We start from the raw sequence: 13,909 nt of genomic DNA, 5'->3' as shown, positions 1-13,909 counted from the left end.
AAGCATACTTTCAGAAGTTATTAACTAGCAATCATAGTCACAGAGTACATCAAATGACTGCTGTAAACTAGGTTTTCACAGTATGGAGAGGGGGAAAGTTTTTGGCCCTTTTCTTTGCTGAGAGCTTTCAAAAAGTGCTACCCTCTGGCTACTGTTGGGATGCTTGTCAAAACGGTAGCAAGGAGCGGCTGAGCTTCCAAAGGCTTGGGAGGGGTAGGAACTCAACAAGCCTAGGGCTCGTACATGGAGGAGCACTCTCCCTTCCTTGCCTTCTCTACTTGACAAACCACTTGGGGTTAAGCAGAGGGGACTCATGCTGCTGTGAGCTACAGAACGCTTGCCTGCTGCAGAAACCAAAGAAGTGCTAGGGTTACTTCAGTTCCTTCTCCTGCAGCACTGAGCTTCTCCTTTGCTCCTCCCCCTTGCCCTCTTGTCTCTCTGCAGCCCTCTTCCACACACTGCACAGGCTCTGAAGGCTCCCGGGAGACACCCTCCCCCCGCCCCATACATAAACCCTGTAAAAGGGTGCTGCAAGGCATAGATTGTGCAGTCCTAACAAGCATCATAAAGCTCTTCAGAAGGTCAGTGCCAGGCAGCGCCTGCTCCGATGCACACCTCCTCGGGTCCCTAGGAGACAGGTTCTCTCCTAAGGATCTTAAGAGTATTGCACATTTAGTGAGGTCCCCCTTTACTGACCTGAAGAAGGCAATCCCTCTCCAAAACTTCCTTCCCTCCCCAGGCCCATTTTATAGCTATTTAAAAAACTAAGGAATACTCTCTCAAATTGTCATTACTGAGGAGTTCAGGTTGCAGGAGACAGTAAGCTCTTCAAGACAGGGACTGTCTCTTCTGCTGGTACAGCACCTACCACGATGGGGCCCTTTCTCATCTGGCCCCTAAGCCCTGTTGTTCTACATATGATAAATAATCTGTGGTTTGAGGGCATGTTACTTTTCAAGGACATTAGAGTTAAATAAAAGTTAGAAACTCAGAAAATGCAGTTAAGGTTCCACTTGCAAGCAAGATATCCAGACTACCTTAACTTCTTGTAGTGATGCGGGGGTGGGAGGATCCTGCAAAGAAAGCTGTATTATCAGTATTGGAGGGAACTTTTGTAAAATCTAGCATTATGTGATGGATGCAGTTCTCTGTAAACTTACTATATGGCAGCCATGTTTTGACATCCAGTATCAAATATGTCAGTTTCTGCAGCTGTGATCTGGAATGTTCCTAAATTATCTGTACGTTCTGGAAAATCGCTAGGTAAATGTGTGCAACAATCCCTGTGAAATACTCACTAATACCCATATTACACTGTTTTAACAACCCAATGTACACCTATAATACAGTCTACAATTAGGCATTATTGATTTTGATGGAGTTACATGAGAGTGAATGTGATTTAACTGAATGAGGAATCAGTCCCAGTTTCTCCTTCACCTTTGCATGGAGCTCTCATTCATGTCCATAAACTTGACACTTACCTAAAGCAAAGGAGTCTGTGCAATTTTAACTCTATTTCCTTTCTTCTTATTTTGTCTATATCTATAAAGCAGATCTTAAGAACCTGATCAAAACTGTGAGGAGCACAAAGTACTCGGTAGAACCAGGTGTAGTGGGCCTTAATTCTGTTTAAAGGGAATGGCTAACATTTCATTTTTTCACATTTTATTTCAATCTTCTCTACAAGAACTTACCTTGTTACACTGGTGTCATTGATGGTTCTTGCCAGTCACTGCTCTGTCTGTGGTAGTCAGCTCTGGGTTATTAGGAAGAGTGGCTCCTTCAGAAAGTCCTTGGTAGTATTCTTCTGTGTAACTGCATGAGGTTGTGCTGCACTGCTTAGATTCATTACTTTGCAACGGTTTGTCCAGTGAACTGTTTGAGCAGGCTTGTGAAAAATCATTGGGTACAGACGAGCAAACGGAGTTGAAGAGAGGTAAAAACGTTGGCCTACTAAGGGGTGTCATGCTGTTAGAGTCACTTGGTCTTGGTTCAAATCTAAAGTCTTTTATGTAAGAGAGGGCTTGATTATTTAGCTGGGCGTATTCAAAATTTATCTTACTCCTGGTGACCTGACTCATATGATCTAGGATATTTGTTCTGTGTTTCTGATCTTTAGAGCAAATTAATTCCTTATTTTGTTTCAACTGATATGGATTACTGGCTTTGAGGCTTGTCTCATAATTATCTTGGTTTGTGTGAGGGAGACCAGGGTATTCTAAACTCTGGGTGATACAGTTGCATTCATTTTGCAACAATATTTTGTTTTTGTATTGAGACATCTTACAAATTATGTTGTTCATTTCATTCCCGATGCATTTGTCTTCCAGATGTTTGTTTTCATAGCTGATTTTTAAGGATGCAACTTGAGTGACACAACGTTCCAGAAGCTGCACTATAGTAGTGTCGCTTTCCCTTTGTGTGGGGCTGATGTAGCTTTGAAAATGTCTCAGAGTAAGAGGCTGCATTGGCTTGTCGCAGGAAATAGACAAGGAATGATATATTGTTTTATTGCCATCTGCTGTCTCTAGGGAATCCATTGGGGAAGTTGCTGCAGTCATATAAGAATAACAGGATTCTACTTCCTGGCTATCATTTAACAAAGGATTTTGAGAGCTCTGGCAAGCAGGCTCCATGTTCAGGTCGCCTGTTAATGGGGCTTTATCTCCGGGTCCCTTGCATTCTCCTAAAACTGGCATCTTCTCTTTTTCAGACAAACAGGTCCCTAAAGTGTCTCCAATAGCTTGTGATCTTGGCACAGTACCTGATGTGCTGTTGGCTTCCTGAAGCCCAGACACAGTACATGAGTCCTCAGGGCAGTTTCCTTCGCTTACCTGAGAATGCCCATTAGCTGTGTGAGGCCAAGAAACCTCCCTTTGGTCTTTTTCAGCCACACCCCCTAAACACGTCTGGGCCATGTCATTGTCATCAGCCAAAGAAGACTTTGGGTTAGAAATATCAATTTCTCCCTTGGTTTGTTTTTCCTCCTCAGCTGCTATGTGCTCACTCTGGCATGGACTGGGACTACAGGAGACCAATGGATCGCCACTTTTTTCCAGCTGTAATTCAGGACTCCTAATCGGGTCTGTGGGGGAAACCAACCCTGGGTTTTTTCGTAGCCAGTTTATTATCCCCATGGTCAGTGAAAGTTCAGTATCACAGAGCTTTAACAAGCATTCCTTACCTTTCCATGTGCTGTGAAGAAACCCCTGGCTAATGATGTCAACAGCTGGCTGTGAAGCCATATTCTCCTCCGCTCCCACATGAAAGCTGTAAATTGACAAAGGGATTTCAATGGCCTGTTCTGAAATGCTTTCTGACATACACAGCTCATCGTCTAGGACTGGGCTTATTTTGGCTTCATTAGGATCATAGAATAGTTCATAAAGGGCATCGCCACTGTAACTGTCTCTTGGAAATCTACCTGGAACCCCAGGAGTCTGAGCCTCCTTCATTTCATCATCCTGCCCAGGAGAGAATGAATCATAATATCCTTCATCGCTGGTGGAGGTGGATTCTTGGTGGTCACTTTTTGGTGTCCCTGTATCTACAGAGCTTTCTTTGGAACTGTCAGGATCTTTATCAGGTGACACTAGCAGGTCAGTCATTGAAGCAGCAGCTTCACGTTTAGTCTTTCCCAAGTCAGGACTGGGTACTTTCAACAACCTCCTATCAAATAATGTGCTCTGATGTAATCGCACCGACTTGTTGATGTTGTCCCAAAATTTCGCAAAGTCAGCTGCTTCGTTTTGGGCAGGGGATGCCAGCTGTTCCACCCCCCCTTGAAAAGACCCCAGGGCAGGGCTCTCTTTGTGCTTGGATCGCCTCACCAACACTTCTTTGCTGCTCTCCAGCTCCAAATGAGCAGAGCTCTCATCTGCAAAGATTTCCCCACATCCAGTGAGAGAGTCAAAGCTCTTCAGAGAAGCGACATCTTCACACAGAGCATTGCTGTAGTCATAGGAGGAGTCAGACTGCATTTCGCTGTCGGAAAGGTCTTGTGCCAAGCAGTCAGCTGCAAAGGTTTCTCTGGGTTTGAAAAGATACTTCCCAAGCCTGCCTGACAGCTCGCTCTTCCACGCTGGAGAAGGCAGCCTCTTGCCCTTCTCAACTAGCAGCGTTAGGCTCTCTGGTTTATTTTTTTTCATGTGAAATATATCCCTGAGCCCTTTTTTAGACCTCTTAAGGGAAATCCTCTTCCTAGGAATGCTTTTTGCTACAGCTGGTACAAAAGGCATCTGTGGCACAAAGTTTCTATAATCTATCATCTGCTGACTGCTGCAAGTGGACTGGCTTGGGCTGACCACGGACTCTTTCTTACCACTGGAATTCAGGGTGCTCCCCACCCCAGAAAAGCTGATGCTATTGACAAGTCGCCCTTTACTTCTTCCTGGAGCTGAAGAGCCCACCTTGTAAGCTTTATCACTGTGGCTGCATTGTTCTGTTTTGTCTACCCCTATCACACAGTCATGGGTTTTACTCTTTCTTACCAGTTTGTAGGAAGACCCAGATGGCGCTAAGATGTTTTCACTAGCCCCGCTCCTTGTTGTTGTATTAGAAAATCGGTCATTTTTCTGTGTGGCCAAACTTGCTGGTTGGACCACTTCGCTTTTGCTCCCCTCAACTGCTACCCTTTTGTCTTTTTCTAGATCATTCTTGTCTGTAGGAATCACATCCACCAGTGGTGCTTTCTCAGAAGTCAGCTGCAAACTTGATTTTATGAAGGTCTTTCCTCTCCTTAGCTCCATACTGCTTCATCACATTTGTTTCTGTAGAGGAAACAGCAGAACAAAATCTTAGAATCTGGCTAGCAGTGTGCTTTCAGCTAACAAAGGACCCATATGGATTTGGGGTATGTTTCCCAAACAACTAGAACCCCATTAGAATTTGTATATTTTGAAGAAAATCTAGAGAAATGGACGGGAGGAAATCAGCAATATTAGAACTGATTTTATTTCTTGCGAGAGACTTCAGTCAATAACTCATGGTGTTGTTTGAAAAAGAGTTCAAGTGAAACACAGGGAGTGTTGCTTGTAAGGTTTGAAAGGTCTGAAAGAATCAGCGGGGAGAACAGGTCACTCTAGGTTGGTGGCTAGTTGGCCTGATTGCCTTTGAAACTGTCAAGCTGCTGAGCTTTCAGATACAGGATCACTGGAGAACAATGAGGATCAGTGGATACCCAAGGAACTTTTATGCCAAAGGCCTGCTTTGGGGAGGTGATTGTTCATTAACTTATGCCTTTGATTAGGTCAAGGGATGAGGAAGATCCCAAGTGGGGAAAGCTCTGGGGATGTAAAATATAACACAAGAGATTTTCATTTTACATGGAAAATCTCTGCAAATCCCTGCCTGTACATCGTGAACTGGTCCTTTGCTTGGAATGCATGCTGAAATTGAATTACTGTTCTTGCTTCTGCTGAAGTGTGTGAAAGGGACATGCTCACCACTAGCACCACCTACTGGTTGGGCGGGAGTATGGCAGGTTGTTTTCCTATCGGGAGTCCCCTTTTATTACCACGGCTCTGCGCTGCGGTGGTCTGTCCTTCCAGTGACGCTGCCCTCCAGCCAGGTCATATTCGCAAGTCTGTGCCTTTTGGGATATGTATAAAGAGTCCAGCAGTGGGAGGAGGGGTCTTTTTGCAATTAAGCAGGAGGCCTCAGGACTCCCCTCCATCTTGGGTTGAGATCTCACAACCCAGATCCTTTTATCATCAGAGTAGGCTTGGACAGGTCACTACAGTCAGGCCTCAGGCAGCAAGAGCTCCTAGGTTGCTCCTTCTCAGGAGCCCAGCACGTAGGTCAGCTCATCTGCCTGCTTTTGAGCTGCTCTGCTCGCCTTTTAAAGCTCCTTCTCCAGCCTGTGCAGGCATAGCAGGTGCAGTGGGGTGCGGCAACTTGGGTGCAGAGCAGCTCTCTAACCCCTGCTTTTCCAGTGGGGGATTTGTACACCCGATCACAGAATGCAATCTATAATTTTTTGTAGTGCTACTTTTATTATAAAAAATCAAAAGTAGCTTTTATAAAAGGCACCACTAAATATCACTGGACAGTTGGATTGGCTTGACAGACATTTTTAAGTGTACAATGACCAACTATAGTACATAGATGCATTGGCAAAACATATGCACATTGTACATTGGTTACTTTTAAATGCACATGCATTGCATAGTTCATTACAAACTTGGGGTCTACACCTGTATGCTACAGTGTTCAGTACAGTTGATGTTTTCATGCAGTAGATAAACACTTAACTGAAATACTCATAAAAATATTATGCCATAGTCAACTCTCCTGGAATTATTTCATAAATAGACAGCACTTGTTTCTCCTCCTCCCTACGCCCGTGTAAATCAGGAGTAAAGCAATGGGATTATAGCTGCATAATTCAGAACAGAATCAAACTCCTCATGCAAGCTCTCATGCAAACGAAATTCTTATTGGACAAAAAGAGTGGCCCAGATTTTTATTCAAAGGCCTGTTCTTTAAAAAAAAATCCCTTCAGATCTGCACTGAATGAAACCTCCATTTAGAATTAAATTCTCTAGTTCTGCATCATTTACATATACACTAAAACTAAAATCATCTGGGCCCTGAAAGTCAGCAATAATTGACAATGAATTACTGCACATTAAAAGACGCATTAGCAGCACAGTGTTGCATCCAACACTCGTTGATAAACCATGCACAGCTACACTAGCAGAATAAATAACTGCCAGTGTTTCAAAGGAGATGTATAAACATGGGACCAGCCTCGGATCCAGCTCTTTTGCACCCAGTACAAGTCAGGAAGGGTGGTTTTTAAACCAGCTTTTTATGCATCCTCCCACCAATCGTGAGCTTGGCACAATCTGAAGACATAACTTGGAGCAGTCTTAGGCTCCTCTAAATTGTAGCAACTGCCCATGGCCTCTAAGAGGCGGTTCTGTCAGCTAAATCTGACCATCTTCCCACAATGGACAGGTAGGTGTGGAGGAGCACATGGCTCGGACAGAGACATACCTTAGGGGAGGATCTATTCTCTATGTCCTAGTAAGGAGGAGAGGATGGAAGGTGATGAAATAAAGGTAAGATCTGATGAGAAACAGTCAAATGAAAAAAAAGTCCCATTCAATTACATCCCGTAATGGCAGAGGGCTAAAAAGTGACAAGTTTAAGTCTAAATATAATAAGATGGGTAAACTTGAGTGCCTCCTATTGAATGAGAATATTGATGTAAGAAGCATCACAGAAACTTGGTGGAATGAGGATAATCAATGGGACACAGTAATTGCAAGGTACAAAATATATCGGAAGGACAGAACAGGTCGTGGAGTGGCACTATATATGTGAAAGAAAGCGTAGAGTCAAATGAAGTAAAAATCTTAAATGAATCAAACTGTTCCATAGAATCTCTATGGAAGTAATTCCATGCTTGAATAATAAGAATGTAGCAGTAGGGATGTACTACCGACCACCTGACCAGGACGGTGATAGCGATTGTGATATGCTCAGGGAGATTAGAGAGGTTATTAAAATAAAAGACACAATAATAATGGGGGATTTCAACTATCCCCATATTGACTGGGTACGTGTCACCTCAGGATGGGATGCAGAGATAAAGTTTCTTGACACCTTAAATGACTGCTTCTTGGAGCAGCCAGTCCTGGAACCTACAAGGGGGAAGGGAATCTTCAGGTAGCCAGATCCATGGCTATCCAGTGGCATAAAGCAATTTTTAGTGGAGGCTCTGGTATGGCCTATAATCAGCACATTTATAACACAGGGGAAGGCAGGAAATAGTGGCAAACTTTAGGGTGATGTGTGACTGTATATATGCACAGTCTGTAGAATACGGCATACATGATGATGTGGTGATAGATAAAGGTTTTATCAGCATGATTTTGATGTAGCCATGTTACTCATAGATGGAAATGTGAGTTCTTCAGATCTGTGATGAATGCTAATAAATACTTTTCTACCTCACTACACCATTGCATATTCGTACATGTCACTGATGCTACAGAAAAGTTACTTTATAAATGTTTTAGGAAAAGGTTATTGGGATGGTTTTGCACCCTGTCCTTAATTCTTTATTAACGGAATCCCAGATCCTTTATTTTGCCTGGGATTGATGACAAGCTAAGCAACCTGGGTCATTCTGCTTGTCATTTGGGTCATTTGGCATAATACTAGCATGCTTCCAGTCTTCTGGAATCGCCCTGGTACTCCAAGATTTATTAAAAATTGCCATCAGTGGGCCATTTATCTCCTTAGCGAACTCTTTTAGGACTCTTGGATACAAGTTATCTGGCCCTGGTAATTTAAAAACATTTCTCCCTCATAGATGTTGTCTAACATTCTCCATGGACTGACTAACAGACTGGAAAGTACTTCATCATCCTTATATGATACAAATCATTCTGCTTCTTTCCAAATACAGAGTAGCAATACGTATTGAATACTTATGTCTTTTATGCATCATTATTAATTCTACCATTTCAATCTAGTAATGACCATACCATTTTTTTCCTTTTCCTGCCTGGGGGGCTACGCGTCAATACCATGGAAACTGTACCATGGAAATGAGGTTAAAAGATTAAAGAAATTTTAAGGTAAAGTTACAGTATATGCTTCCAGTGGTTATGTAATCCTAATCAAACTTCTGTAAAATGATTCTAGACTTTTGTAAAATTGTACTTTTGTCTGTGGGTTGTCCTGACCTGTGCATTCAGCTACAGCATTGCCTGTCTCCAGTCCTTTCCCATTATTTTTACCCTTGCATTTAATTTCCACTTTTTTATCTTGTACTCCTACTAGAATTAAAAAATATATCTGGGGACTGATTTCCATCTTTGTAAAGGAAATGTGTTTTTGCAATTAAAATTCACTCAAAATGACAGGAATCTTTGGAACTGGCTGCCAGCTCACTAAGAATTAATCCATTATGGTTTCAACAAGACTCCGTGTGTACTTTTCCTTCAAACTGCCCCATCTCCTTTTTTCTGGCATCAGTGGATTACTTGTGAAATTCATTTAAGTAAATCTTTGCTGAACTACGGTTAAATTGTTATCTACCACTGTCTCAGACGCAGACCTTTCTGCAGCTAAAGAAATGTTATGCTACTGTTGTGGGGAAACTGCCTTTCCCATCTATGATATTGCTAGAGTGACGCATACTTACTGGTCTTGACCACACCACTTAGTCTTAAGGTTTCACAGGCTTCTAAACAAGCAATTAAATCCAAAGGTTGGGCTGGCAAGTATAATACAAATAAAGTCTTGGAGTAAACACCATTCTGGATTTGGAGAATATTGTTTTTAAAATTCAAAGACCCTCTATCATCAAACTTATAAGAACCATCTATTATGCACTAGTTCATAATACTAGTGTTGGATCTCTTATGATTTAGGCAGAATGGATATTAATGGTTTACTTTTTGAGAACTCGCAAAAGAGAGATGCTAGAAGTGTGAGGACGACCAGTGTTCCCATGGTTTGGGAGTAATCCCAGCACATTGCCTTTCTGTAGAGATGTTAGAAGAATTGCTTTAACTTTAAGAATGGGTGTCAATTACTTTTAGTTGCTCTCCTATTGGAAAATATTTCTGCCTGCATTTTCTACAGAAATGAAAAATTATTCCTGAGGGCCATAAAATTTTGGCAAAAATATCAATATTCTTGGATGCAACCCTGGGGAAATCAACCCATTTGGAGAATAAGTGTTGACACCAGTGAGGTTGCATGGCTATCATTAATAGCAGAAACTGGCTTAGGAACTAGAAATTTAGATCAAAGCTTGACTCAATGTTGCTTCTCCTAGGCAAGGAAAAAGGAGCATTAGCCTTATGTGGCATTATGATGATATTGACATGAACTGTAACCATATAGATCACTGTTGCCACCACTGTTATATATTTACAGCAAATATTGTACAAAGGTTGTCATGTGAGATGTCTATGAAGAAGTTATGATTTGCTGGTTATAATTATGCTATCTGTATGTGTGTGTACCATTTTTTGTAGTTGAAGTTATGAATATTGGCTATGTACTTGTATCTCAATGTGTTTGATTCTAAATAGCATTAGTGAAGCATTTGGTCAGATTCTTGAGAAAGGAATTTGCAAATTGAGTGCCCAATCAAGAAACACTTAACTGACAATGGACCTGGGGAGACTCCAATCCACATAAGAAGTCTTCCTGGGAACATTCAAGATAGCATGTGAGCAATGGCTGCTGCCTGCAAACTGAGTCATGCATGGACATGTGACTTGCCCATGTGACTCCAAATTCATCTTGCTGCTGGGATTTTCCACAGCAAGAACAAAGAGGTGTCCTTCCACAGGGCAAAGAATATAAAAAGCCCTGGAAACGCCTCCATTTTCTCTTCAATCCTGCTTCTTCTGGAGGAACCTTGCTACAAACTGAAGCTGTAAACAAAGGATTGAATGACCCATCCCAGCTGTGGATGTACTCCAGAGACTTCATTTGAACCTGCAGTTTATTCCATCACTGCTACAAGCATGAACCAATAACTTTGCCAGTACTGTAGGCAATTGATTCCATTTAACCAATTTTAACTCTCATTTATATTTCTCTTTCTATAAATAAACTTTTAGATTTTAGATTCTAAAGGATTGGCAACAGCGTGATTTGTGGGTAAGATCTGACTTGTATATTGACCTGGGTCTGGGGCTTGGTCCTTTGGGATTGAGAGAACCTTTTTCCTTTTACTGGGGTATTGGTTTTCATAACCATTCGTCCCTATAATGAGTGGCACTGGTGGTGATACTGGGAAACTGGAGTGTCTAAGGGAATTGCTTGTATGACTTATGGTTAGCCAGTGGGGTGGGGTGGGGTGCCTTATTGGTAAAGGAAACCCAGCCTTGGGCTGTAACTGCCCTGCTCTAAGCAATTTGTCCTGAATAGATACCCTCAGTTGTGTCCCACCAGAGGCAGCATCGTTACAGGCATTTGTTCCAAAATCTTATTAGCTGTATAGTTGGAGACTCTGGTCATATGTATACTTGTGATGGGTTTTCACTGGAGACTACTAATGAGCAAAGTTAGGGAGAGTTTTTAGGTATTTTATGAGAATATTTTATCTTTGTTATATTTAATGTAATAGTTTATTCTTAAACAGTAACACCATGAGAAGAAGGTGCCTTACCCAACCACATACTATATACTGTCTAAACTTGCCCCTTCCCTAGGGTTTGATCTTATTAATTAAATCCATTGACAAACTCTTATGCACAATATTCTTTCTCATTACTGATATTTTTAAAACTGAGTAAAATCCAGCATGCATGTTTTTAGAGTAAAATGTTTGAGGTGTCTAAGTCCCATTTTCAAAAGTGACTTTGACGCTCAGACATGTAAGTCCACTGTGCTGAAGTCACTTTTGAAAATGGGACTTGGATGCTTTTGAAAATGTACTCCTTGCTCCAAAATTAAAACTGTGGTATGATGAAATTTTTGGACAAGAATATAATGGAAAGTGTACTTACTTTAAAAAAACCCCAAAATAATTTTTTAAACAGATAACACTCTGAAGTGAAACTTATTCTCAAATTTTTAATGAAGAATTTGAAGAATAGGAAATGACAAAGAACTGAATGCTTCGGGAAGCCTACTAGAGACTTTGCCACGCTGGCTAATTAACTTAGGGATATGCTGAGCTACTATGATGATGGGTGCCAATCCAAAACCCTAAAAAAGATTAACAAAGAAGTATAAGGGGCTTAGTGCCCATGATTCCTATTAAAATCAATGGGTATTATAAATGCTTAGTACTTGTTCTAGATCAATTAACAGCATAAAGCAGAGTATATAATCTTACTGAAGGGGTTCTGTTTGGGAGAATAAAATTTAGTTACTTTCACAAACACTTAACTCCCTTTACTAAAGGTCACAAAATAAAGCCAATGGAGAATTTTCCTACTATTAATAGGAGCATGCAGTTCTTTTTCACTATTTGGCTGTTTTTAATTATAATTCAATAAAGAAGTTCCCTGCTGAACCGTGATGATATTCTGTCTGCAGTTACTGTAATATGCAATTCTGTTTCTTAAAGGCAGACAGACATAACGTTCCCTCATAGTGTAAACCAAAGAAGATTTTAAAGCATTGCTCATCTTCTCACTTCTTAAATAGATTACTCTGCCAGTATCTTATTCTATTTCTCCTTTTTAAAAATGGCACTAACAATTCATGTTACAGAGGGAGATTTGTTTTTAAATAAACCTCTGTGACATGCAGACCTATGCTGGGATCATACCACCTGCTTGGAGTATTCTTGTCATCATTATTAGTGGTTACATGTTATCATTTCTCTTTATCACCTGCCTCTCTTGGGTAACCCAGAATACCTAATAATTTGCATATACATTTAGGTCAGGCTCTGCTTTTTCTTACTAAAAGACCTAAAGAAACACACCATCATGTGTACACAATAAAATCTTACACCTCACATCAGAATACTATAAGGATCTGTAATTAAATGTTTAATCTTATTAGCACTGTGCTACAGGAAAGTCTGAACCTTAAATTAATCACTGCCAACTGCTCCATAAAGCTGAGATGTCAGTAGTAAAATTAAAGCCCTTGGTATGCAGAGCTCTGCAGTTTTGGGTGTTTAAACGTGCTGGGTACATATAAAAGATCAAAAAGGGTGAAGAAAAACAAGCATTCTTTTTCCCCAGTTCATTGTACAGGGCATGTAAGCTGTAGAATCTCTACATGTTCAGCACAATGGCTAGCTCCTAGCCACCAGTTTCATTCCCTTGATTAGTCATCTGAACAGTTTCAGTAATTACTAGCACTTGCAGCTCTATGCCAAGGGAAAACAGGGAGAGAACTACACTGAGGAATGTGGGGGGGGAGAGGTGAATTCATTACAAAAGGAGGAAACCTTCATGGCAAAACCTTTGCATTACCCTGCACAGCTCAGTTTTTCTTCTGCACCTGAAGCTGAGAGAAAGGTACTGGCTCAAAACATTTTTCCTTACACCTTGTGGGAGAGTAGCATAAACTCCAGCACAGGCTACTGGTTAAACAGCTCACTATTTCCAGGGAGAAAACAGCTGCACAGAAATCTCTGCTGTGTACCTGAAAGGGAAACTGTGCATTTATTGCTTGCTGTGTCCAGCAGCCAGTTGTATCAGACAGCGAAGAGTTAACCTTGCTAGCCCTTGTCACTTTCAGTTATTTATTGCTTTAAAAGAGATTGAATGTGCACATCAAAAATATATAAGAAAAGAAATAAAGGAAAATCAGTGCTCCATGCTAGTGTCAAAACAAGCAATCATCCCAAAATAATAATCTGTCCCTTGGAGTCTCGTGGTAGGTGTCAGAGCAAAAGGAATTCTATTGCACGAACAGCTAACAATAAGGCAGATGACAAAAATCTTACTCACCATGTTTTACCATTCAGCAGTAATCCTCTCTACTACAGTCTTGTTGCTGAGGCTGAGAATCTTTATCCAGAGGCTCCTGTGATGCTTTTCAGACTCTGAGGGGCTGTACTACTGCTGCTCTCCACTGGTATTCTCCACCTCCTATCTTTTCCTCCTCCTCCTCCTTCCCCTTCCCTCCTCCTCCCACCCCCCAATCCTTCCAGCTTGTAGCTTGCTGTACCCTACATAGATTCTAGGTTTCCCCATGTAGCTTGATTTAGGAAAGATGTTTGTTTCAGCCATCTGTTTGGTAGCAAGTAAATGCCTAACTTGCTCAGGGGCAAAAATTGAAGGTAAACTAGAGAGCTCACAGCCAACATCCTGGTTATACTACACACACAACAGGTTTGGAATAATTCAGGAGCACATTTATTGTAATTGTATTTCTCCCACCAATTTTCATAGCTGACTGGAATACAAAAAGACCGGTCTGAACAGATACTTCTAGGTTATTGGAATGCATCACTGTTCAA

General features: G+C 41.3%; 1 protein-coding gene across 1 annotated transcript in view; it reads right to left on the bottom strand.

Annotated features, from left to right (window-relative positions):
- AMER3 (APC membrane recruitment protein 3) overlaps positions 1-13,533 on the bottom strand; it is a 60,920-nt gene extending 47,387 nt beyond the window's left edge. The window contains exons 1-2 of the mRNA XM_005282464.4: positions 13,398-13,533; positions 1,698-4,772 (exon numbers count right to left, since the gene is read on the bottom strand). Coding sequence (XP_005282521.2) covers positions 1,713-4,751 — 3,039 coding nt within the window. The 5' untranslated portion in view covers positions 4,752-4,772; positions 13,398-13,533 and the 3' untranslated portion in view covers positions 1,698-1,712. The remainder of the gene's footprint in view (positions 1-1,697; positions 4,773-13,397) is intronic.
- Between the last annotated feature and the right edge of the window lie 376 nt (positions 13,534-13,909).

This window comes from Chrysemys picta, chromosome 9, assembly GCF_011386835.1.
Source record: "Chrysemys picta bellii isolate R12L10 chromosome 9, ASM1138683v2, whole genome shotgun sequence".
NCBI classification, from domain to species: Eukaryota; Metazoa; Chordata; order Testudines; family Emydidae; genus Chrysemys; species Chrysemys picta.
The sequence above is the reverse complement of the archived record's forward strand: the minus strand, read 5'-3'. Positions and strand labels throughout refer to the sequence as shown.